This window comes from Xenopus tropicalis, chromosome 1, assembly GCF_000004195.4.
Source record: "Xenopus tropicalis strain Nigerian chromosome 1, UCB_Xtro_10.0, whole genome shotgun sequence".
Classification (NCBI taxonomy): domain Eukaryota; kingdom Metazoa; phylum Chordata; class Amphibia; order Anura; family Pipidae; genus Xenopus; species Xenopus tropicalis.
In genome coordinates, this window is record NC_030677.2 from 53,374,063 (window position 1) to 53,401,312 (window position 27,250).

A 27,250-nucleotide genomic window follows, 5' to 3' on the forward strand; every position below is an offset into this window, starting at 1 on the left:
ATTGTATCAAACTCTGGTACATGGGGGCAGCGGAATGAAGGAAAGGAATGAACACTTATGAATAGAGCAACAGAGGAAAGAATTGTATTTTTGGATGGTGGAAGATTTATGATGTTTATGATGGACAAGGACTGACACAAATGTAACTAAGGGGATTTTAGATCTTAGCCAGCATCTTTTTACAATACAGACAGTGACTGTGTTTCTGGTGTATCGATTCAGCAATTAGCTTTAATTGATTTAGCGCTGTTAGAATAATGAAAGCAAATGTTTGATTTCTTGCTATTTGTTACCAGACTGTAAGTGCACAACTAATATCCATTGACCAGTTTTAACCGATTAATACAATAAAAGCAATTTGGGGTTGTTCAAGAAGTAGGAGCGCCGTTAGAACCATTGTTCCTGTCTTTGTCCAATCTTGTTTGCATGCCATAAGATTGTTTATCCCAGCCACACCACAGAATATTAAAAATACTCTTAGCAAGGCATTATTATCAGAATGCAGTTGAAAGAATGTTATGGAGTCCTTTCATTCACATTACCAGTTTATGGCTTACAGTACAAGGTTGTTTGGTACGTTCCAATACTTTTCATATATCCATGTTTAGGTGGGACAACCCTACGGTGAATCTTAAACAAAAGATTGATTTTATCCAAAAGTAAGTGGACTTTGGAGATATTTGGGGACTGAAGGGGCTTACCTGTGGGTGGTCTGGGCATGTTTAGGGTGATGTCGAAGGTGTGGCTTCCTGATTATACATCAGCAGCATTATACATTGGGAATGCTGGAAGCTATGGCTCCCTTACCTAAACAGTACTTCTACCCCTCTTTTAGAAAACAGCTGTGGGGCAGGAAAGTGCCTTTTCAGCACTACATGCAGTTATACAAGACTGTCTAGTCTGGTTGCTAAGTGTTACTGAACTGCTGCAAGTCCTATATAGGTAAATTACCCCCCCCCCCCCCGCTCACATAAGCTAATATGTACAGTAGATTATATAGAGGCTCCCGTTTTTTCTTTCGTCTTCCGATTAGTACAAAAGAAGGTTCTTTTTACTAGTCACCTGTTTAAAAGCAAACCTCTTATTGGTTGCTTTGGGTAAATGCACATGGGCAAACAGTTTGCCTTTCATTACATATAGGGGTAAACATTGCTATGTAAGTTTTTGTAAATAGAAGCATTTCCAGGCAAGGTGCGCTGGTATTAGCACTTATAAGTGGATTGCAATGTAAGTCTACCAATGACTGCTTGGTAATGCTGTGTTTCTTGGCTAAACAAAAAAACCCAGTATTTAAAGCAACTGAAACAGCCCATTAAACTTTATCATATTTATTTGCATGTTTATTGGCTGTTAAGAGTTCATATATTAACTGGAAATTTGAGCGAGACTGTAATTCATAATGGTTATTAATGCCAGAGTAATGCACATCGGGTTGCTTTTAGCAACCAATGAAGACAAAATAAATGCAGTGCAGAAAACAGACTCTAAAAGTCCTTTTTGTATGCTGTTAAAATAATTGCATTTAATGGCAAATAAAGTGAAGAACAGTCTTTAAATTTATGTAAAATATAATATGAATCTTCTTTGCAATAGTAAATGTATTTTGGTGTTACTTGAGGTTGTGATTGAACTGTTACTACTTGCAAGATCATAGGTCTCATTAAGCAAGTGCAAAAAAGGGATCAAACTTAAATCCACTGTGAGGTTCAGGTGCATATTTAAATGACCCCTTTTAACATTAAGCATTAATAGTGGGAAATTGGGGCCCATGGCGCTTCCCATTCAAGTAAATATATAGCTCTTTAGGGCAAGCAGCAGCATCACAAGCACAAACAAACCCCAACTAAATGCTGTATGTGCCATAGCCCTAATAGAGGATGTTACAACTGACTGTTGGTTTTATGTAGCCATTTGTTTTGCAAACCCATTTTCAATTGGCCATCAAACTGGAATTTATAAAATAACGGTTTGTGGTTTAAAACAATAAAATGTTTGCCATACAAATAATCTGTTTGCTATTCCATGTCCTTAGTGTTATGTGTTAAATAATTGCACGCATTTATGGGTTTTGCTAAGATTTTATCAGTTTCACATTATGTGAAAGATACGACCTATATATTATTATATATAGTTATGTATAGTTAATAGTGATTAATATTTATATATATATGAGTAAGGCATAATAGGAATGCCTCGTTGGTCTATGTCCCCTAGAAGGCGGTACGAATACCACGAGCGCGGACCAGTCTCTACTCTCTACCAGTGTACCAGCTACTTGGCCCCTACTATGTGTGTGGCGTTGGACTGATAAAGTTTGACACCTCACACTGCCTAGTTAGTGCCTCGTACGTGTACCATCCGAATGCATATACTATGATTGCTGGTTGACATGTTGTCTTATGCCCTGTTGATGGGCAAACACTAACTGCCCCCCCAACTTTGGTGACTTGGTGTTTGCGCTGCTTGTTTCCCCTTAGCAATATTTGCCGTTTTTTAATTGCGCCCTGCAGTTTTTTAATTGCCCCCTGTTGCATAGCCGCTACATTTGTATACTGTTGATGGCTTGACATTTGCTTTATTCACTCGTTCTTTACAATTTGGATATTTGATTTACCCACACCACACAATTACTTTACCCAGGCCATATTTGGACACTACCGTGACTCGTACCTCTGTAGGCACCGTAATAACTCTACTTGGCTGATAAGACTCTGACAGCCTGATCATGCGGTAGCGCTGTGAGAGTCCCCCGCGAGTGGCAACCTCGCTAGTGTTCATGCTGCTAAGTGTCGGGAGTTGAGTATCTGGCTTCCGAGCCCTCTGACCCTTTGGAATTTAACTCCTGGATAGACTTAGAGCCCTTGTCACCGGAACAGACGGTGAGCATCCCGAGAATCTAAGTGAGTAACATACCAACTCGTGCTCTCTGCTTTGTTTTTCTTTGTTTCTCTTTCTCTGTGCTGTTTATGTTTCCTCGATATATACACTTTATTTCTTATGGGAGTTATTACTTGGTGTTTTGTTGTGTGTGTCTAGTATCTTTCCATATGTGTTGTCCGTTGAGACTGACTGGTAGCTCCTCCTGCGCTACATTGTAGCCTTTACAGTTATCATGTTTTACTCATTTGTTTCAACTCGAATATCTCAACACTGTATAACTTTTTCCAGTTGCTGTCTTGTATAAGTTTCGTTCTATACATATGTTAATGTAATCCACATAATAACAATGGGTGTTTGTATATTGTATAGTGTGACGTCACGTTTGCACATCTGTTGTCTGTATTTTCCCGCCACTAGGGGTATTTATGGTTTGAATTCACTCTGTATTGCCACTTTGAGAAAGGCTGAGGTGTTCAGCCGAAACGTCAGTCCACCATTCATTAAAGGAATCTCTATTTTTTCACATAAGTCCTGTGAGAGCGGCTTCTTTATTTTCTATTCTGTGTCCGGATTTTGGACGCTGCACCCAGGCAGAATTTGTGCTTTACACGTGAGTGCCAGTGACTTCTATTCCTATATATATATATATATATAATAGTGGTGTAGTTGTATTTAGCTCCCCTTCACTTTGATTGTTTATTATTAATATCTTTGCTTGACATCTCTCTCTCTTTCTCTCAGGTATTTTGCTCAGCAAGCCGAACAAAACATTTATTGATTCTGAAATGTATAAATGGTCCCTATGAACTCTCCAACAGCAACTGTAGCACTGGTGGATCCCATGAGCACCTTCTAGTATACATTACAAAGCTTAATACATAGAAGTTAGATAAAAATTAGATGTTTGCAGTCAAAAAGGTGACAATTACATGCTACCTTCTAACTGATTGGTATGGGTTACTACCCTGGTTAAATTTTTATTATATTACTCCTCTAGTAGTATTAACATTTGAAAAAATGGGAACTCAGAGAGTAAAAAAAAACCATAAAAGGCAAAAGATGCAGGTGCAGCTGTTATGTGGGATGTGTGGGACCTAAGGGTTGTTACAGAAATAAGGAACTTTCTAAATACAACCAATTAAAAATTCTGTACCGTTTCTGTAATAATCAAGTTACTCTTCACAGTATCCCCCTCTCGGCATCTGTTTCTCTTAACCTAGCAACCAGGTAAATACGTTACTTATTTTCATGAGATTCCCATTAAGGTGGTCGTTCCCACAATACAGCTGAAAAGCATGATCTTATAAAAGGATAAACATGCTCCAAAAGCAGAAGAACCCCAGAAAAGTTTTTACATTTTAAGAGTTCCATTACATGGGGTTTGTATTATTTACTGGATTGGAAAAACTGGCCAGGATTAATGCAGTGTAAAACTCTTTATTGGTCTCATGTGGAATAATATCCCAGATGAACGATGAAGAACTGTATGGCTAGGCGGAACATACCTCTCATTTAATACAACTTACTCTTAACTCAATTTACTGTTTAGTCAGAGTGGTAAGCAACATGGTCTTATCACTTAGTCACACTGATTGCTCGGGGATTTAAATAAAATGCATACAGATTTAGATAAGTGTAGGACTCGTGTATAAAGCTGGCCATACACGCACTGATACTATCGTACAAAACCTCGTTTCGTACGATATTCGGTGCGTGTATGGCATGTCGGCAAGCCGACCGATATCGCAGGAAGCTGCTGATATCGGCCGACTCGCCGATCGGCCAGGTTAGAAAATTTTGATCGGGCGCCATAGAAGGCGCCTGACCAAAATCTGCCGTCAGGGCTGAATCGGCAGAAGGAGGTAGAAATCCTATTGTTTCTACCTTCTTATCTGCTGTTTCAGCCCTGACTGTGTGTGGCGGATCTGACGATGTTTCGTGCGACCGATGGTCGCACGAAACATCGTTAGATCGCCACGTGTATGGCCAGCTTAAAGAGGAGCCGTGATCTTATATATAAGTGAGCGTATATATTTTGGCCAAAGTGTAGTACTAACACCTCACTTATTTCAAAAGACAAACTGTGCTCTAGCAATCTTTATCCTTCTTTTACTGTACAGGTATGGGACCTATTATCTAGAATAGATACCTGGGTGGTATTTCGGATAAGGGGTCTTTCCGTAATTTAGATCTCCACATTTTAAATGTACTAAAAAAAACATTTAAATGTTAATTAAACCTAATATATTAGTTGGGATCAAGTACAAAGGTACTGTTTTATTACTACAAAGAAAAAGGAAATAATTTTTAGAATTATTTTCTTATAACAGAGTCTAGTGAGGCCGGACTTTCCGTAATTCTGAACTTTCTGGATAACAGGTTTCAAGAAAAAAATATAATAAATATTTTAAAAAATCTGAAATATTAAATTGGAGATGGGATTACTATAAATATGACAAGCTAGTGAGCAGAAACCTCACTGTTGGCAAGAAGCACTGAAGCAAACTGCTGGACCTGACAACCAAAACAAACTAATTCTGTATGGGTTTAGCTTTAAACATCACAATGTGTGCCTTTGTACTGACACAGGCACATTGTAATAAATGTATAACATTTGGTGCAAAATATACAATTCATTGGCTCTTGCGTAATGAGCTGATAATGTTCCCAGATCTCAAGGGACACTAAGACAGAGGTTTTCAGCTATCTCATCTGAGCACACCTAAAGAAGCTGGCTTACACAATAAGGTGGCAATCAGGGATTCAAGCTTATTGACTAATTAACCTACTTTTAAGAATAGATAGACTTCAACCCCAATAGACTTCAATGACCGTTTTCCTTGAGGGAAAGACTGAAAACCACTGAGCTAAGAAATACGATGTATGATTTTACATGAACATGACAAGACCACCCCTTTAAAGCAGGATGTCTATAAATAAGTCATTCTGTAGGAATGAAGAAAGTACAGAGCATTTTCCCTAAGCAACCCAGCATTCATGGAGCATTCTGGCCATCTTTTGAAAGACATATTCATTTTCAAAGGATTAGCGCAAGCTATTTTGAAATGCCTTTTAAATATGCCCTAAAAGTGTCTTATTCCAGGTTACCTACAAATGTTACCACTATGGCTACCAATAACTCTGCAGCTTTAAAATAAGAACTATATATATATATATATATATATATATATATATATAATGCATACATGTATATATTTGGAGGAGTTCAACATGATGCAGAGCTGTCAAGTCTCCTGGACAAGTCAGAAGATCACAAAAAATCCCACCCACCCCTGGTCTCCCAAAAGTCCTTAAGAGCTCTGTGCAGGCACAGTGACCATTCCATGATGTCACGCGTGATGATGTCAAACAACACAGACAGGACATCAGTGGAGCACTCTGGGCGCCACACTGATCCCCCAAGAGACAGTGTCCTGGGATTGACAGCTCTGCATGATGGTGTATTGACTTTTTTTTCAACCAAAATTAACTCTGTAACTTTTGCTCTGCCAGCAGCTCCCTGACCAAAGCTAATCAATGATTGATTGCTAAGGGTTATTGCAAATGTTGGTAAATAAACCTGGCAAATTAGTGGCATTACAGTCTCTGCTTGCGCGTTCTACAAAAGGTAACCTCCTTCTAAAAAAAAAATAGCCCAGTATCAATTTGTGTCTGTCAGTTTGTGGCTGTAATAAGGACATTAGATAGTAAGCTTATTTGGTGCTATATAAGCCAATTCGGTGCTGTATAATGAAATATAGTAGGGGACAGTTTTAGCTTACAATCTTAGTATCCAGTAACTACACAGGGTATGTGGGTTCCAGGTCAAACCTTTACATCATTATGAAAAAATGTGAATTGCCAATATTTGCCATCAGTAAAGTATAATGACAAAAATGTTCTAAACCTTGTTACATACAGTAGGCATTTAGTTTAAAAGCAGCTTCTGCTTTAGTGTTTCTGTCCCTTTAAACGAGCAGAAAGGCAGTTTGTTGCATCTCAGCTGGTCATTTGACACAAATCCAATACGTCAAAATGGATAGCACACGCTGTGTCGCATTTCTCTGCCACCATCATTTCCATGCAGTTCTTTGCTCTGTGAGCGAGGTCTTTTCTTTCCAACAGTCACCGGCAGTCATGGGAGGCTCTGTTTCAGCCAAAAGCTTCAGCATCAGAATGCACATTCTCTGCTGGAAAATATAGGTTGCCACTGATTTGTTCTGGTTTCAGCTGGTTTTCAAGTCAGGGTAAAGCCTTGGTACAGAAACTGAAGGATGAGAATCAGCTCTATGGGAGCCATGTTTTAGTTTTTTAATGTTAAATGGGCCTTAAAGCCAAAAACTGATTTTTTAATTCTAAGCAACATCCCAATACACACTTCATATTTTCACTGGGTTATAAAGCTATTGTTAATGTAATTGCATCATGTAATCACCCTTTTTAATCTCTGGGTCTGACTCTTAAAACAATAACAGGAGTCAGTTCTCCTCTAATTCTCCTTTTCTAACCAGCTTTAATCAGCCGGCTTGCTACATTGTTTCAGAAGTCGCAGCCAAAAGTGCAGAGAAAGATAATGGTTTTAATAGCAAAAATGTGTAATTAACATAAATTGAAAAGTAGAGTTTAATTTTCTTTCACTATTAAAAATATGTTTTTGGTCTCCGTAGAAATGCTACAGCAAGTAGACAAATAGGTGTGGAAGTGTTACTTAAAGTAAAGATCAATATCCTATTTATGTTACTTTCAAAAGATTTTGAGTTACCCAGAGCCATTTAACATTCAGCACATGACATTAAATATGAAGAACTACAGCTCCCACAATCCTCTGGATGAACAAGGAAAGGAGGGCGTACTTGCACAATTCTGCCATCTATAATGAAAATATTAAGATAGGGCTCATTTACTCTAAGCAATAAGTAAGGTTGCACCCGAATGTCCTGTTAATGAACCTCAAGTACTATATACAGTAAATAATGTACGCTCTATTGTAAAATATAAGCATATTATAAGTCACTGAGGAGTTCCACAACCATATAAAGGGGCAAAAGGCTTTTATACAGGCCATGGAACTCCGTGGAATCAAGAATAGGTAACACAACATTTGGAGGGCCTCCAGTAACCCATTCCTGGTAAACAGATACACTTTACGTTAGGATGAGAGTTCATAAATTACAACAAGGGCAATAAATGGTTAAAATGTATATTGCTTAAAACTCCTGTCATCACGTAGGTTATTAAGTTTTAAGCAGCATATTTACAATGACTTGCCAGATTTTTTTTTAATAACTCTCTATTATGATTTCCTATTTTTAATGCTTCCTCTGCTTCTCCCTAACCCAACCTGCATGTAGAGCACATTTAATATAATTAGGTCATTACATTCTAGTTTTTCAAACTGCGTCCTATGAGCTGAAGTAGCTTAGTGACTTTGGGCAGCCCATTAGTATTCTGGGAAAATGACAAATTAGGCTGAGGTTTCCTTGCCAGCCGGATTCCCACAGGGTTTCCTCTACACCCCTCAGAGTCATTTGGCAGATGAGAGCCATAAAGAAATGGAACATTTTCATTTCTACATTTCTCAAATCAGCAGATTCCATTTAGGAAGAGAGTGATAATGTTGCACGAAACGCACAGCAGGGCAATATCTGATCAGATTAATGCTGTTTGCAGGTGTTAAATCCCAGGAAGCGCTCCATGGTTCCATTTGGCTGAGTACCATCAGGCAGCCGCGTGCCAGCAGCCTCTACATTCCTCTACATCAGATTTAACCACAAGAAAAGGCAGTCTGAGTCTCTTCTGCCCATGCAAAAATCACAATATCTTACGAGGACCATAGAATACTTATAGAATAATTAGAGCATTTATTTTATCATGAGCAATATAGTGATTAATGTAGAGCAGTCCTATTATTGACATAAATCGTTTTGATATTAACCCCCACAGAACTAACTGCAACTAAGCTTGGCAAACGGACAGCAATGTTGTACTGGCAGCTAATAGCAGAATAAGAATTTATCTTGGAAATAAATTGGAGCATCTACAAAAATGACCATTAGAGTAACAGCTAACAAAGGGTGGCACTGCAAGGCTTGTCTATTGTGGCGCAAATCACTGGGCTGCTATGCATCACCATATGTGAATGGCCAAAGTGCAGCATCTCCTACTGAACTTAAAGAAAAACTATACGCCCCAAAAATGTAGGTCTCTATAAAAATATACAGTATCACATAAGCTAGCTCATATGTAAAACCCTGCTTAATCTAAATTAACCATAATTACAAAAATATATATTTTTTACTAGTATGTGCTATTGGGTACTCCTAAATAGAAACTTGCCATTTTAAGAATTAAGGGCCACCTCCTGGGATCATACAATTCATGGTGCGCACAAACAAGCCAAGGGCACACATACATGCTAGGTCACATGAGCAAATTAATGGACAAAGTTCTGTCTTTTACTCCCACACTTCTTCCTGTTACCGTTAGAGCTGCATTATTTCTGGTCATGTGGCCTAGAAATGCTCTACATTATGTTTTGGGGTTGTGTACTAGGCCAAGGCAACCACAACCCTTTAGCAGGGAAGATCTGTGCCTCCAAAGATGCCCCAGTAGCTCCCCATCTTCTTTTCTGCTGATTCGCTGCACATGCTCTGTGCTGCTGTCACTTACTGAGCTTAGGGACTGATGTACACTATATTGTATATACAAAATATAAATTTCACGATATATGGCATAAATATTCAGATTCACATTATACAGCAGCTCTTTGACAAGTGCAATTAGCACCAGAATGTAATAATCAGCTCTGTAACATCAGTATATATTACAGGCAAACCTCATTTTCTGCTTGATAATTAGCGACAGCCCCTAAGCTTAGCTTCTCAATAGCCGCTCAGAGCCCACTGAGCATGTGTATGTCACAGACACTTTCCAGATGAGGAGCTCCAGTCACAACTGTAAAGTCCTGGATCATTGCTGCTATAGAGTTGCTGAAACTTTAGGCTGGTGCAGTAAGTTCAGGCATTTTTAGCCATTTTCATATTTTGGGTTTAGTCCAGCTTTTCACTCTACTGTACATGTGCACCTGAATAAGAGAATCGCTCTGTGGTGCTTGCTTGGAAGTACCCTAGACCAGTGCAGTTTTTTGCTAACATATCAGCACCATAAGGGGGGGTGGGGTGAGTGACTAAGATTTTATCTATTGTTTTCTTTTAACAATATGAAAGAAATATCTGTATTCCTATTTCTCTGTTATTTTCATTTACAATACCTACTGGCATCACAACCTTGAAACCTGTAAACCTAACCAGTGACCCAAGAATAACAACTCCATGGTTGTTACGATTTAAATGTCTAAGCTTATGAACATGTACAGATCTGCCTTGTATTAAAACCCTATGTGTTTTAAACATGTCTATTGTGAGTGATGGTGTAAATGAGAAAGCTGTGTATCTAATATATAACAGGGAGAAAATCTTGACAGGATGTGACCAAAGCAATTCCTGCATGCTAAAGTGCCTCATGTATTATGTGAGGAGTCACTTATCATTCCAAGCACATACATCTGGATTCTGCTGGAAATGAATGCTCTTCTTTGTTTTCTTCTACCAAATGTCACATATGCCGAAGGTAAGACACAGTGTTCAATATAGAATCTTACAGCAAAACAAGAACTTGCTCTTCATCATATTTTGTCATTTCTTTAAAATATATCCTACAAAAAAATCACCCCACCATATAAACCGCAGCAATGAACTCTTTGTGTTCATTAAATTCCTTTATTTAATAGAATCTATGACTTCTCACATGACAGAGTTCATTGCTTTTCTGGGTTTCCATGATAGCTGTGCTTTAGTAATGCAGTTGTTCACATAAAAATGAGACTGACCTTTCTCAGTGTAAACAGAAAATGCAGAATAAGACACTTTTAATGAGTAGAAGGGCACAGCACTGCACAGCAATCTACATTTTAGAACATGGGATTATGCTAAAGCAAAGCACGAATACCAATGTTTCACAATGAGTGACCAAACTGCAGGTTGGAAAGCAAAGAATGATTTGCACAGGAACATTAATCTAAAAATTGAGGTTTTTAAAATATTCTCAACACCAACAAAGTTGCAGATAAAACGAACAAGAGATTTAAATGCATGGGAACAGTCCTCTTTCTCTTTTTCTCCTTTCCCTTTCACTCCAATACATGACTGTAACAGACGGCAACTGTATAATCAAGGATACAACATGTTTTACTATGCTCTGTCCACTTGTGGAAGTGAAATTGCTAACCCCCCCCCCCCTCTTCCTTTCTGTACCCCCCAAATTTCTTAATTAAAATTGTAAGTTACAAAAAAAAAATAAATGCATGGGAACAAAGGAGAGTCTCCAGCCTGCATTAGCTCTCTATTAGTTTATTAAGTCTATTAAGTAGGCCATAAACAAAACAAACCTATGCTAAATAAAAAGCAAATGGAGTGCTGGTCCTTTATAACGTAAGTTGACAAAGCACCCATGACAGAGTACAGGCACATTTGAATGATTTTATATATAAAGAGAGAGAGAGAAGAAATTACGGCACTCACAGGAATTTCCACACCAGAGAGGTTCAGTTTTGGACTGAATAAAAACCTCACTTTTTTATTTCATTTGATGTCTCCGGTGTGGAAATTCCTGTGAGTGCCGTCATTGCTTCTCTATGTAAGAATTTACAACACTGCACTGGCACCCAGGTAGCATCCAATACTTATGGTGTGCAGCTTATTGACTGTCTCTCTGTATATATATATATATATATATTTATATATATATATTGTGTTTGATTCAGTATCTATATGGTATTCCGTGCACAGGGGCAGCTACATGGTAGCAATCTTTGGAGTGTGGTGCTGTCGTGTGGACTCTTTTATATATAAATATATATATAAAAGAGTTCACACGACAGCACCACACTCCAAAGATATATATATAAAACTGGTTTGGTAATATGATATTTATGGTTTTCAAAGAATGCTGCAAAATAATTTCAGACAAAATGAGACAAAATTAACAGTACAGGTATTAGCATTTGTTAATGCTAAAACTCAGATTAGGATCATGCCCATCCAATCCAAAACCATCTATACTGACACCAAACCAGTTCAGTTCTAAAGCACTAGCAGAAATGGTACCTCATCTGTTCCTATAGAGAGTCAGCTGTCACAGGCAGAATCTCTGACCATATGCTCCAGTTCATTACTGTTTGTTGCCTTGTTTCTTGTACTCATTCACTAGTGTGCCATGCCTTTCATATCCTTGTACAGACAATGCTTCTGTCCTCTGCAAAGAATACACTGTTGTATTGCAAATTATATATCCCCCACGCAGAGGTTCTTTTGTTTTACAGCTGTTAAAGTGGGCACATTCTTTACATTTTGGGGGGAAAATACTAAATTGGATGCAAAGCTCCTATAGAGTCTTGTGTAACAGAATATGTTATACAGTCTTTGTGCTATATAAAGGTGACATGCATGAATGGCTAATACACTTGAAGGCTTGTGGTCCTTCTGTGTTCATTACTGTAAACTAATGGTAAAAAGCTTGCAGATGGGATTGGTAACCCTATATACAAAAGAGACATAATGTAAGATTTGTTTAGCATTCTAATTGTGTCTTCCAAAATGTAAAAAAGAACTGTATTTCATACTACATTCTAGAAATTGTGCAGGAATGACAGCATACGTACATGCATAATAAAGAAATATTGTAGCAATTAGGTTTAAGATTTTATTGGACTATAATTAATTTGTATTGCTGCAAAATCTGTTGCTAACTACTGAAATCCTTTTTATTGTTTCCATATAATTTTAGTGATAAACAAAACAATATCTATGTTGTAAATAGCACTGTAATTATGACAGATCTTTTTTGGATTTGCAGTAAGTCTCATACCAATAAATGTGTTTTATGCTGGGAATCTATAGCTTCTCTGCATGAATAAATAAATACCATTTAGAGTTATTACATAATAATAAAAATAAAGGGATACTGAGTATTAGCAAATATTTGTTTAATGTATATAAATACAAACAGGTTATCATCTACCAAATAAAAGGCAAAGTGAACAGAATAGGTATAAATTGTGATTTTTCCACAATGCAGCATTTTTTTACAAAGAAATACAGCAAATTGCATACTCAGCCAAACTTTGCACCAGTGAATGTAGGTGTGATGTTGCATGAGTGTGATGTGTAAAGTGAGCCCTGTATTGTACCCCTGGCCATGTATAAAGTGCAGGGCACCCTTTTCTGCATGCTGGGCCTAGTCTAGCATAGTGTCTCACTTGCATTACTATTCCTAGCTGGCATTTTGGTGCAGGGCTCAAGGCACTTTGGACACAACTGCTATGGACCTGATAATGCATTCTGGCACTCTATATAGACTTAGTGCCATCAGTTTTGCCTCATGCCCATAAACACATTCATATACATTAGCAACTCCCTTCTTGATTTTTCTTCTCCACCACTTTTTTTTTACCTCCTGTAACCTCTATTTCAGCTTAATAGCTGCCTTCCCGTACTAGTACCAGTAGAACATGGGTTACAATGTACTCTCTTACCCAGAATGGGCCTTTGCTAAGTGGAAGAGGAAGGTGAGGGTGTTGTGCAGCTACACCTCTCTTGCTGCTATGCAGAAAAATGAAAACAGAGGGTGCAAATAACAAAATAATTAGTGTTTATTAAACATCCACAGGGTTACTCACAATACAGCTTAAGAGGCCAGTGGTACAGGCAACACATACAGAGTGTAATACAGGCTGACACTCCCCTGCGGACAGACTGGCAGGAATCTCACTTCACCTCTGCGACACACCCCGTAGTGGATCCCATCAGGGAATCACTATCCTGATTCCCTATTCACTTGGATCCCTACACTACAGGCAATATGGCCTGGGAGAGATACCTCTCAAACTGCCAGTCCTATGTAGGAGCTCAGAACTGCTCTTTCTAGCTCAACCCTAACATCCCTAGAGTGGTACTATAAAGGGAGCTACACCTACCACTATCGAAAGCCTCATTCACGGGGCCCTGTTCCCTGACTTCACTGGGCCTGGGCCCATGGCCTTAGCTCACAGCAACCATCCACTCTGTTCCTCAGGTGGAAGCAAACAGGAAGGTGCCACTCCTCTCCCAGCACTATACCAAAGTGAGGCAGAATGTGGTCACCATACCTTCTAACCAATAGCTCACATGTTAATGAACTCACTTAGATACATTCCCTTCTGCCCAGTAACTAATGGAACTGAACCTGTAGGGATTTAAAGCCATAGGGGCCATTTAACCCTATGGGTCCCTACACTTCTTTTACCATTCCTTCAAATATTTTGTTTAACCACTAATTAAATAAACAAAAAGTTAGATGTCATGAATCTGTGCTCTTCACCCCCACTTATATTCTGAGTTAGAGCCATGATGCTTGTTCATCTGTGGGGGGTAGCACACAACACACAAAACAATTTTTTTAAAGTATGGACCTCAATATTACATATCTTTAGTGCATTCTGGACAAATTATTCATGTCAACAAGAAATAGTGAAATTTCAGATTTTCCTAATGCAACTAACTAGCCATGTTCTGTACAGATAAAACTACAATGGTGCAGCTATCAAAGCTTTGCCTAAAGTCTTTTCAAGCAGTCTTCTCCAATAATAATTTACCTAGCTGTCAAATGGCATTCCTCGTGGTGGATTAAATATATTTGAATTCATAACCGCGGTCATAGATTTCATTCAGAAGCTACAGTTCATGTTCTACACCATTTAACTATGTCATTTGATTGGTTTGAATTGGAGTTCTGAGGTTTAGCAAACATCGGCTCAGGTGATTTAAAAATAGAAGATAAGCAAGGACAAGTTAAACAAGGCAAATTTTCCTTAAGCAATAATAAAAAGGAAAGAACTATAAACTACAGTCAAGGAACAATATTCTAAGATACATTGCATATCTTTCCATTTCTATTTTGCCTGTGCTGCCCCTCACCACCACCCAAAACCACAACTATCCTCCCTCTACTACAGTATGCTACAGATTGCCCACTAGTTTCCCTCTTGCTGTCCTATCCTTTGTCTGTTGTCCTGCTTATGTGGGTCACTGTACACTTTTCTACCCCTTTTGCTGTCATTGATGGGTAGCTTTGCCTAGCTCACATTTGTACCCACAGCAACTACCTTTCCTTTGTTTATGCATGAATTTTCCTTTCCTTTACTTATAGGCCATCTTAGCCAAAACCTACTTTGTTGCACAGAGTTTTTATTACACTTATTGGCAGAGAGTAGCTGGTGGATAAAATTCACAAAAACAACCATTTATCTGTAAATGTTATAGTGAGCATACATCCTACTATGACTATTTTCATACTGAATTGATAAGGAATATTTAATTATGGATAATGTTTAAATTATGGGTCATGTACTGGCAAACGTTTAGTGCTGAATCACCAGATAGGGCTAGAATTCTTTTGTTTCTACCTGCATATCCAAAAATTTAGCTCTAAACTTTAGTGGAGTGTAGGGACCTGCGACCAGTGCTCATGGGATAAATCATAATTGTAATGTGTATGGACAATTAAGTCTAGAAGAGTCAGCAAACATGCAGTTGTTGGTTGTTTCTAACAAAAACCTACATCACATTAAGCAACTATCCAACACCATGTGGCTGCCAAGCCTGTCTTGCTTTTCTCATACAGACTCATAACCACAACTGTTTTGTACCCAGGCTATTGCTGTGAATTTGCACTAATGTCACAGTGTAACATACTGTATTGGCCTCCAAATTAGGTATTACCTTCTGGCTGCAGCAGCTACTTTCCTGTACAAATAAAGAGCTATCATAACTGGGAAACATCCTTCAGCATTTAATATTGCATTTAATCCAATATACACCATTCAATTTAGTGGCTGTACTGCAGATATAGTTCACTGTTTGCGGTTGAACCTATTACTGAATTCAAGTTGCACTTCTGATATACTAACACTATTACTTGATTGGGTATTCCAAAAAAAGTAGAGCGCTAAGGTGGGGTGAGGTTGTAAGCTCTGTGAGCATTTTACATTTATATACCAGATGTTCTCTTTCTATTTGGTTTGCAAAGATTTGCCTGCATTGGGATTCATGAGCTGGTTAAAAAAAATGTTGTTTATGAACCCGAGTTAAAACATCACAGAAACATTTGCACAGAGTTTTAAAGTTTGGTGATATAAAGCACAAGGCAGCTATAATTGACAGTTTTCTTTCTCCTGAGGGGCTAAAAGTTTTGTGAATCTGTTCACTGAAGCCTAAATGACTGTCGTTGCCTAGCAGCTTTCTGGTTTCTTAATGTGGTTGTTAGAAAAAGCAATACGCATGAAGCTCAGTATCAGAAAATCTTAGTAAGTCCCTACTGGTCACCATCCTCAGGCACTTTTGGAATTGAAGATGGAATGAACTTGCCTAAACTGCAGGCAAGCTTATCCTTATGCTGATTTACTTACTATTTCTCCTTCCTCTCTCCTTTTCTTTCCAAACCTCTCCTCTCTCTCACTTGTTTTTTTTGTTTTTATATTATCGCTTTTTTTTTGTTTTTCATAAAACAACAAAAAAGATCCAATCTAAAAAAAGATTCTGTTGTGGTGTAATTACATTTGCAAAATGTTTGCACCAGGGCTGCTATCCCATAGCAACCAAAAGCTAGTAGAAACTTTGTGACTTGTGTTATTTTAGCAGGGAAACTATTCTTGATATTCTTCTATACTAGATAAAAGCAAAGCATACATTATAATAAATAATAATATCAGCCAGAATGTATGCACATATATTAAAAACAGTATCTAATGCTACTGGATGCATGTGGGCCAAGGGAAAAATTACCTTTACAAGTGTATAAAGGTAATTTCAATATAATGTACTGTTGCCCTGCACGGGTGCAAGAAAAGACATGGGTTACTTAGCAGATATCAGATAAAATCTGTTACCTGCTATGTAACCTGTGCCTTTTCTCCAGCTTGAATGGCTGCTCCCATGGCTACACAGCAACTTATTTATATTAGTGCTTCTGAAGCAAACACACCAGCTTTACCAGTGCAAGGCGACAGAATATTATATTTTAATTACTTTAAAACACTTTCATTTTTACTGTTACTGTTCCTTTAATGTGATCGGCAACAAGACATATAGCTAGGTTAAACATCTTTGCAAGTCCATTCTGTTCTCACACTTTATTAAAAGAAGGTCATGTAAGTGCTGGTAGAAGTGCCTCTTTGTTCTTCACAAGTCATCTGTCATTAACACTGTTTACTGGTGGCGTGGACTGCTGATGCAACCCATTAGGAAAGCCTTAATAATAAGCCAATTGCCATCACTGCAAAAATGCAGGGGACTAACAATATAATGTAATGTCTTTATGAACCTAACAGTACAATATGTACTTATTGGAATAGCTATTTCTATATTTGCAGAGAAGCAATTATTGTAAATTTACTTGTAAAGACTTCTCTGACTTCTTTTTGTTAATATTTTGGAAACAGTTGTCCTTTTATTGCTCTGTTGTGTAGTTATAGCCACCTTCACAATATTATCAACATAGTTAAAAATATTGTCTTGTAATATATAATAATAATATTCAGTTTATTATTAATCTCTAATGACAGAGAGGGACAAATAAGTAACATTAAATAGCATCCCCCCCCCCCCCCCCCAGACAGTCAGCTAGTGACAGGCAATGTAAAATATAAATAAAATAGCTAATTCAAAAATCAACACTGATAAAAAAAATAAACCAAGGACCAAAGACAGTAATAGAATTCACGAAACAGAATAAGAAATAATCCACCCCTGCTACAAAATCTAAAGATAATAGGTATTCAGCCTGCAATGTTGCACATTAACATGATCATTGAATTCTTTGTTGACTTGTAATATCCTTATAATTCACAGGGAGAGTGTATTATCCTATCATATATTCATAAAGGGGCACAACTAGTTTCTGGACAGTTATACTTACACACAGGAGCTATAAATGCCAACAGCATTTTTGACCACTAAATAGTTGTTCTATGAAGACACACACATATATAGTTACATAGATACAGAGTACCAATGTATAGAAACATGGCCACCATTTTGCTTTCTGTCCTTGTCACTTCGATCTGTGTGCCATGCATTCTGCATATGGTTCATTTGCTTTTCTAGCCCATATCACACATTTCAGGGAGCTGAAGAACATTGGAAGGGTACAGGATACTTACAGATAATGTGCAGGTATCCCATGTGATCCTTACCATAAGAAACTCGAATGGACAAGGCATCCACAAGCTTTGGGATAATGCAAAATTGCATGCCCTTGCCTGGGGCCATCTGAAGAATGTAATAGTGAATGTACAGTGCCATCACCCAGCACTAAAGGAGACATGCATAGGATGCAGGGACTCATGATATACAGCATGAAAATGACCATGCAGTAAGTTTTACATATGAATTGTACAAGGCCCTTTATAAAGCAGTTTGCTTAAAATGTACCTTTCCTTGTCTGCTAAAAATCATTTAAACATTTAGTAAACCCAATATGGATTCATGCAGCTTAGTAGCCATCAAGTACAAGCTACTGTTTTATTGTTAAAGAGAAGAAGGAAATAATTTTTAAAAATGATTCTACATGGACTCTACAGGTGATGGCTTTCCTGTAATTCTGAGCTTTCTGAATAATAGGTCATTGGCTAAGGGTTTTTAGACATAATATAAATGTAAAAACACAGAGGAGGAACGCTCATTTTCCACTAAGTATTTTTGGCTTAGGGAATGTAGCACCAGGCCCAGTTCCTATGTCCATCTCCAAGCAGAGGTTGGGCCTTTTTGGTCACTCTCAATGGCCAGATGTTACAATGCAGAGATTGGCCCATTGGGAAGAACTGGCCACTGATGACAAGCAGTAAGTAAGAACTTACTCTGGGACAAGTATATCCTTCATACTGAGCAGTAAAGGACTAAAAGCAATACAGTTGCGCCTATGATGTGTATATTTAAAAATGAATAATGTATTTTATAGGAATATTTAATAAAACAAGTGAAAAACACACATTAACACAAGGGGCAAACATTAGTTTAACATCTTTTTTTATTAAAAAAAAGTGTCTATCATTATCTCTGGCATATAAACCATAAAGCTTTACAGCTTAATTTGTGATTCCAACTAAAACTAAATGTCTCACTCTAAATAGAGAATGTAAATGTATTGCTCTGAATTTAAAATAAGGTTTCCATTTCTCTTCTATAACAAATCAGGGACAGGAGGTAGTGGGGGGAAATGAGAATGATCCAAAGAATGTCCTTGGCGCAGAGACATCCTTGTAAAGTACTGGGACGTCTGGTCTGGGGACACTGGCTTTAAAATCAAAATGTCCCTGCTTTGAATTTAAATACTCTAAATACTATCATTATGAATTTAAAATGTAAAATCTGTATTCCCACTGAATTCAAGCTGTTAGATTTATGTGACATTAATAATATTATAGACAAATAAGATAAACTTTGCAAGGTTAAATTGTCACTTTCTTATTATTATCCATAAGTTTTCTGCATAAGAGAAGGCTGTTCCTAATGTAACATGGATCAACATGAAATTATATTTAACTTGGAATTAAAAATTGGAAACACATTTTGAGTCACATTGAAAATCAAAAGCAACTATAATAAGAAAACATCCTACAAGTATTCAGTAAATACAGGTATGGGATTGGTTATCTGGAAACCAATTATCCAGAAAGTTCAAAATTACGGGAAGTCCATCTCCCTAGACTCCATTATCAGCAAATAATTCTAAAAATTCTTAAAAAACAATTTCCTTTTTCTCTGTTATAATAAAACAATACATTGTACAATTAAAACTGCATGAATCCATTTTGGTGGCAAAACAAACCTACTGGATTTAATAATGTTAAAATGATTTTTTAATAGACTTAATGTGTGGAATTTCAAATCACAGAAAGATCCCTTACCGGAAAACCCCAGGTCCCAAGCATTATGGATAACAGGTCCCATACCTGTACAGATATTGGTTTTTATTATTTATTTCAAGTGGGAGTCACTGACCCCGGCAGTCAGGAACTTTTGCTCTGTAAAGATTTCTGTTTGTTTGCTTCGTGTTTTTGTCTCCATTTGGGCCCTTCTCTGTTCATATTTCAGTCTCTTGTTTAAACCACTGCCTGGTTGCTACAGTAAATAAGACCAGCGTTTTTCAACCACTGTTCCGCGGCACACTAGTGTGCCGCGAGATGTTGCCTGGTGTGCCGTAGGCAGGGCCGCAATTTTTACTTTAAAAAAAAAATCCGGGCCCTGTCATTGGTTGCGCCCCGTGTGTACGGGTGACGTCAGTACGCACGGGGCACCACGTTATAAAAGGGCCTGTGTGCGGTCGCGTGTAGGCAAAAGTGCAGAGGCGGCGCGCGTGAGGGGAAGATGCTGCTGAAGCCGCCGAAGAGTAAAATGCTGCTGGGCACCAATGTATTAGGGGGGGCCACGGGGCACACTGACTTATGGGGGCACTGCTGCTGGGCACCAATGTACTAGGGGGGCTGGCTCTTGGCACCAATGTACTGGGGGGCACTGCTGCTGGGCACCAATGTACTAGGGGGGCACTGCTGCTGGGCACCAATGTACTAGGGGGGCACTGCTGCTGGGCACCAATGTACTAGGGGGGCACTGCTCTTGGCACCAATGTACTAGGGGGGCACTGCTGCTGGGCACCAGTGTACTAGGGGGGCACTGCTCTTGGCACCAATGTACTAGGGGGGCACTGCTGCTGGGCACCAATGTACTAGGGGGGCACTGCTCTTGGCACCAATGTACTAGGGGGGCACTGCTGCTGGGCACCAGTGTACTAGGGGGGCACTGCTGCTGGGCACAGAGTTAAATTTTTTAACATTTTCTAATGGTGGTGTGCCTCGTGATTTTTTTCATTAAACAAGTGTGCCTTTGCCCAAAAGAGGTTGAAAAACACTGAATAAGACCATAGCAACCAGATAGCTGCTGAAATACTAAATCCAAGAGTTGTAGAATAAAAAGATAAATAACTGAAAAACCATAAAAAAATTAAAACCAATTGTAAATTATCTCAAAATATCAATGTCTACATCATACTAAAACTTAACTTAAAGGCGAACTACCCGTTTAAAATAATGTGACTGCAGATTATACAAAGTACATGTTACATTCCTCCATATATACAGTATAAGTGGAGGGCAGATTGGGATAAATAATCCTCAGAACTGATCTCATGGTACAGGAATCATAAGTGCAGATACCTCTCTCACTGGTATAAAGCAGCCCAACATCCTCTAAAATCACACACTGTAGGGTTGTACTGATTATATTGGTAAGATAATGTCATACAGTATAGTAAAGTCAAAGTTAAGCCTGGCAGGATTTGCCCTCTATGGCTCCATTATCATAGCTTCTACTCCAGGGCGTATGGAGAACAAGGACAAATGCAACCTCTTCTCCAGCTTTGGCACAGAGCATTTCTACTCTAGCAACCTTTTACCAACTCCAATACCTAGAATCAACATTATTTTCTGAATTTTCTACCATTATAGGAGCCTCCTTGAGAAGGAGCCTGTTAGAGGACCGAAAGTGGTTTTATGTATTGAAGTAATAGACTAGGGAAAGGTAGGAATAGAACTGACAGCAGCAGCAAAAGCTCACAGATTAATAGTGCAACTATTCTGAACCAAGACAGTGGGTAAAATAGATGATGGAGAGTATAAAATAAAAAGGTGCCAAAGTCATGATCCTAAAGAGGGATGAATTTTGGTGAATGACAGATCAATAATGCATCCATCCTAATGGGTATCTGTTTTGTTTGTTGGAGTTCAAAGAAGGAACTTAGAGAAGGCAACACAATTATGAGGGGTCAGTTGATATCTTCTAAGATTTCAGGATTTTCAGTGTTCTGGAAGAATAGGCCAGGATTAAAAGTCGGGGTGAAAAAAAGCAGTGGATGTGCATGTTAAAGTGAGGGTGGAGGAGTTGCAAGGTGACAAGAAAAAGAGACAGAAATGTGTTTAAATAAAAACATAGGTAAACATCAAATATAAGAAAATAAATGTTCAGCCAGTTCTCTCTAAGTATTCATGCTCTAGTTGTTTGTGAGTAAATATGTTTCATGATGATTTTCCTATAAAGTTGAAACAGTCCAGGCGGTGCTAGGACAGATTGGGTAATGATATGAACATTAGATATAATAGAATAAGCCATCTGTAAGACATTAAAGTATGACTAACAATGCTAAATATATTGCTAAGACTGGAAGAAATAACAATCCCACATAACTGTTATGGACTGGATTTATAGTCCACAAATCTTGCTTACCCTCCTATTCCCCAATGGTTGCAATGCAAAAAAGATTAATCACTGGTAGGGTTACTTAAGATGTTTTTTCGTATGAATCTCAATTCTGAAAAGCATGAATGGAATGGAATCCTATTTGAGCAAAAATGATTTGGATATCGAATGAAACAAACGACAGCAAATAAAGGACCCTCCAAATGGGCTGTGTGCTCCCCCAGAGATCATATGACCAGAAATAATGCAGCTCTAACTGTAACAGGAAGTAGTGGCTGATGGGGCCTAGCATGTATGTGTGCCTTGGCTTGTTTGTGTGCACTGTGAATTCTATGATCCCAGGAGGCGGCCCTTAATTCTTAAAATGACAATTTGCTATTTAGGATTATCCAACAGCATATTCTACTACAAAAGTATATTTTTATGAAAATGGTTTATTTAGATGAAGCAGGGTTTTACATATGAGCTTGTTTATGGAATATATTTTTATAGATACCTAAATTGTTTGGGGGTATAGTTTTCCTTTAAATGGTGCAAACTCTGTGCCCTTTAGACTCTAGTAGGTAAAGTAACCTAGGCAGCTCTGAAATTTTTTTTTTTTTGTTTTTTAGCAGCAAAATACTTTGTAAAAAAAGTAATTAATAAAAGGTCTTAATATACCACTTTTGTATCAATCTAACAATTGCATTTAAGATAAATGTTCCCTACAATGGACAAATTGGACTAATGGGACACTGTCGAGAAAGGCTGATGGAGTATAATGGACACATGCTTGAAGAAGCAGCAAATGAATAGTAATTTAGTTATATGGTACTTCGATGAGGTTTCTGCTACACCAGAACAGTTTACAGCGGCAGCGATTAGTGATTATGATATTGTAGTGCTAGGCCTCATAGGCATATGGCGATGTCCCAAAATGCATGCAGAATAGGAAATAGAGATGCTGCACATACAGGATACTTGGGCTGGGAACTTACCCCATTTATTCTGCCAGTGAAACCACAAACATGGTTAATGTTGGTAGTTTACTGGTAGAATAAACGGTAAACTCCCCAGCCAAAATATTCTGTGGGTGCTGTTCCTGTTTTGATAATGTTTTTCCCATTCCATCAGCTCTTAAAAACATTTCATATATGGCTTAGGACTAAAAAGTGTTGTATTTGTATCCAACAGTCTTTTTGCCTTTCCCATAACAGTATTAAAGAAACATGTTTCACACTTTGATTCCACATTCATTTTGTTTAGTAAAGCAAATACAGTAGGTATATTTCATTGTATAGTTAATATATCTAAAATCAAGGGTCTATCTATACTCTATGAGACAGTGGCATTCTCTATTTGATATAAAATGTGCATGGTATTTATTATAACATGGAATAAATGGAGGATATTACTTTAAGGCATGATCCTGCAATACAGCTCTTAAAATACAGTCGAGAAGGGAAAATGAAATCTACAACCATTAAGCAGAGAAGGGACATGATGAAAATCTACATGATTGCACTAAAAGGGTAACCAGGGACCCTCGAGTGTCATGGCTGATCTGCCTTCATTTCCGGTTTACTGCGGCTGCGCACTAGAACAATCAGCAGGAATGGCTGGTTTCTGATATTAAACTGTACTAGCTATCTCACGTAATCCCTATGGAAGCAAGGGTATCTCCAACACACAAGCAACACAATTACACAATCACATCTGATTAGGAAATTAGAAAGAGTCCAGCCAGCAGCTCCCCAGACACCATGGGTAGTTTAAAAACACCATTCAGAGAGTTAACAAATAGGATGTTGGGATGCAAAAATGTCCAAGAATAACCCATGTATAGGAACGTATTTAAGCTAGAGAATGTATTAACCGGAGCGCCGTCAGAATTTATCTAATCAGCCTTCCCGTCTCCCTCCCCCATTGGTTCCGCTGCGCTGCTGGTTGAAAATGAGTGAGGTTGGGAGTTTAGTGCATGAATCAGCAGCCCCTTGTCATACTGTGGTGGTGCAGTGATCCCTGCAGCAGAGTCGGGGGACCTGGAGGAATGGGCTAATGGGGCAGAGATCAGGCGAGTGTTGGAATGTACGGGCGCCCATTCACCCCCCCGCACACCCGGCCCGTACCCCTGTGTAGCTCACTGAGCCCCCAGCTGCTCGGCCTGATTGTGCCATGGGGAAATGCGGCGTGACACACTGTCATATCGCTTGGCCTACTTCTGCCCTGCTCATTGCCCGATCATTACATACAAATGATTCCAGATCCCCAATCTCTGCCTATGGATAGCATTCCTACATCAACCGGGCACAGAAATATCATTGATATCATTGATATTGTGTGTCAGAGCAGGAAATGTGCCCCCTAATCTATTATATCATCTATCTGTAAAACCTTTGGCACTAATGCACATCAGCAAAGCCTTTTTCTGGTTGCTTTAAAGAAAACTATGTACAAATGAAATGAAAAATCTTGTTCATCTAAACAGTTCAGGCACCCAGTCTATAGGCAGATCCTGGCAGAACACTGTGCCCAGTCTGGGTAATGGTAATGACTGTGTGCCCTGCACTATATTAGTTGTGCCATCAATCATCAGAACCTAAAGGTGCCACATGCAAGTTTATATGAAATGTTCTGCAGCCTTAGGAAATTCATTTGAGATTGGAAATCGATATGATTATCTGGCCAGGCAAATCAATGGCAAGCTTTCCACAAGCAGCTATAAATAGGACTGTTTATGTGGCCTGTGCCTTTGGTAGGTTCCAATAAGCAGCCACATATTCTGATTTTGTAGTTGCCCTTTGCCGGCAGAATCCTTACCGAGCAGCCCAGAGCTGCCTGCCTATAGCTGCACTATAGCGGAGATTCACTAACGGATCAGCGCACATTATTCCTTTCATTTACATGTGAATAAATAGGTTTGTGTGTGTGCTGGTAAATGGGGGAGGGTGGCTCGATTGTGCAGTCTAATATGGAGATATGGCATTGGGTAAAATGGCTGATCATCCTTCATTCTGCCTCTGTTCATATTTCTATTGGATGCTCCCACTTCGTTTGTGTCTCCCCTTACAACTTCATGGGTAAACCGGCATGCGGACTGCATATTAGGTTTTATGTTAAAGAACATTTTTAATTCTAATGCAGGTATGGAAAAGGGTATGGGTACCGGGCAGTGGGGGTACACACTATGGCACTGCCATGTGCTGAAATGCAATAGTGCCCAAGGCAGCCTTGGCACCACCATCATGGCATTATAACTATAGCCATTCAGTGGCAGAACCTGAGCTGCTGCAGCCCCAACTGGCTGATTGCGTCCTGTAAGTTGTTAAATACATTACTGGCTTAGACTCCCAACAGTAAAGAATAAAATGAATATCCATTTACTTACAAGCATTGGTGACGGCGAAGCTGTTAGCTACCTCCAGATTATCGATATGGGGCGTCAGCCTGAACTCTGAAGTGGAATACAGAAGCATCCCTACCCGAAATGCACTGTATTCCTGATCTGCACCCCTTGGAAACAACCCTCCTGCAGAGAGATGGCACAGAAGAACGCAGTGTAAGCGAATGTATGGAAGTATGTGCACATGAGCAGTATTCAGTATTATGCGTCCAGTAGCAAAAACTGGGTTTCCCCTCCACTATCCCTCAGTCTGGGTCCCCATTAATCGCGCCATTAAGGTTAATGTATTAATGTTCTTTATTTCACAGGGACAATATTCTGTCAAAAACATGTATCTTATCAGCAGCATATATGGAGGTTCAATGAAACCTTGCATTGCGATTACTGTATGCGTCTGTCTGGTGTCGCAAAGCTACACTTTGTAATGATGTGGTTTTCCTTTTAAACCCCACATATGTCAGGAAGGCGCTGTGCTAGGGGGGAGCAGAGACACTTACCTATCTGTATGCTGTTGGAATAGACTCCAGTAATCAGCCCCCAAAGAACAGCAACCAGGAAGACAGAAATAGGCATAATCTTTTGCATTTCCAGGAAAACAGATCATCCAGAAAACACCTTGGGTTGGAATGAACGCTTCCTTTCGATGGGATCAGACCAGCTGCATACTTCTCACCCTAAAAATGGGGCTTACGGGTGCGATGGGCTAGAGAAGCTGGCGGCTATCCGGGCTGCTGGAGTGCAAAGGATGCTCGGATGCAGCGCTGAGAGATCCTGGTGCCTCAGTATTGTTCATTCAGACACTCATACAGAGAGGCTGGCAGATGCAGACGGGGGCGAGCGATGGAGGGTACGCGCAGATCCTGTGCCCCCCCCTCCCCTCCTCCCGGAGCAGCAGCTCTACAGTCTCACAGCGCCCACTATCCAGCACTGCTCACTGCGCCGTGTGCTGCCACTGGAACCAACGGAGCTTCCGCTTCAGCACCACGGACAGCGAACGGGGCTGGGTTAGCCAATAGCTGCCCTGCTGCTGCTGCAACTGTACCCAACTAGTCGCTAAAGCGCCCCTCAATCATCGCACCCCTCACTGCAAGAGCCCTAGGTTTCTTCCTGCAGGGGCTATGAGATTCAAGGAATGCAGATCAGGAATGCAATGCATTTCAAAAGGGAAAAGAAAAAAGCAGAAAGTAAAAAAAACAAGTCTTATCTAGAAAAGAAAAGATATCCTCAACATCGCAGGTAGCTTCTCGCCAGGCAAAGATCTTGTGTGCCTGTCAAAGAAAAGGCAGGGGAAATAAATGGGATGTGGATAATTCTTCCTTTTATAGAAATCCAGGTCCAACAGCTAGCGTTTTTCTAAATTGCTAGTAATTACGTGGCTTGAAAATGTTTTATTTGATTGGCTGCTTTTATGTTTTTTTTTCCTTTTTTACCCAAAATGGAAGTGCACTTTCCTAATGATTCTTATGTGGGAAACTGCTCGGGCGTTTTTGGATGGGATTTTTGGAAGTTAAAGCGTGCAGAGGAATTTTGCCATTCAGACAGGCAGGCTGATCAGCTGCTGACAACACTGAGAGATAGAATCAATGGAATCCTGACAGTGTTTAGGTCTGAGTTTTCCCCTGTCTTCCCATAGGAAGCCCACCAT

The 27,250-nt window shown here is 39.1% G+C and overlaps 1 protein-coding gene across 5 annotated transcripts in view; it reads right to left on the bottom strand.

Annotated features, from left to right (window-relative positions):
- Positions 1–26,908, bottom strand: part of gria2 (glutamate receptor, ionotropic, AMPA 2) — a 79,340-nt gene extending 52,432 nt beyond the window's left edge. For 4 of the 5 annotated variants that reach the window (XR_004221074.1, XM_031896220.1, XM_031896223.1 and 1 more), the window contains exons 1-2: positions 26,103–26,908; positions 25,591–25,731 (exon numbers count right to left, since the gene is read on the bottom strand). Coding sequence is in view for 4 of the 5 variants with exons in the window: in XM_031896220.1 (XP_031752080.1) it covers positions 25,591–25,731; positions 26,103–26,190 (229 nt within the window). In the remaining variant the exon portion in view is untranslated. 5 annotated transcript variants of the gene reach the window in all.
- Between the last annotated feature and the right edge of the window lie 342 nt (positions 26,909–27,250).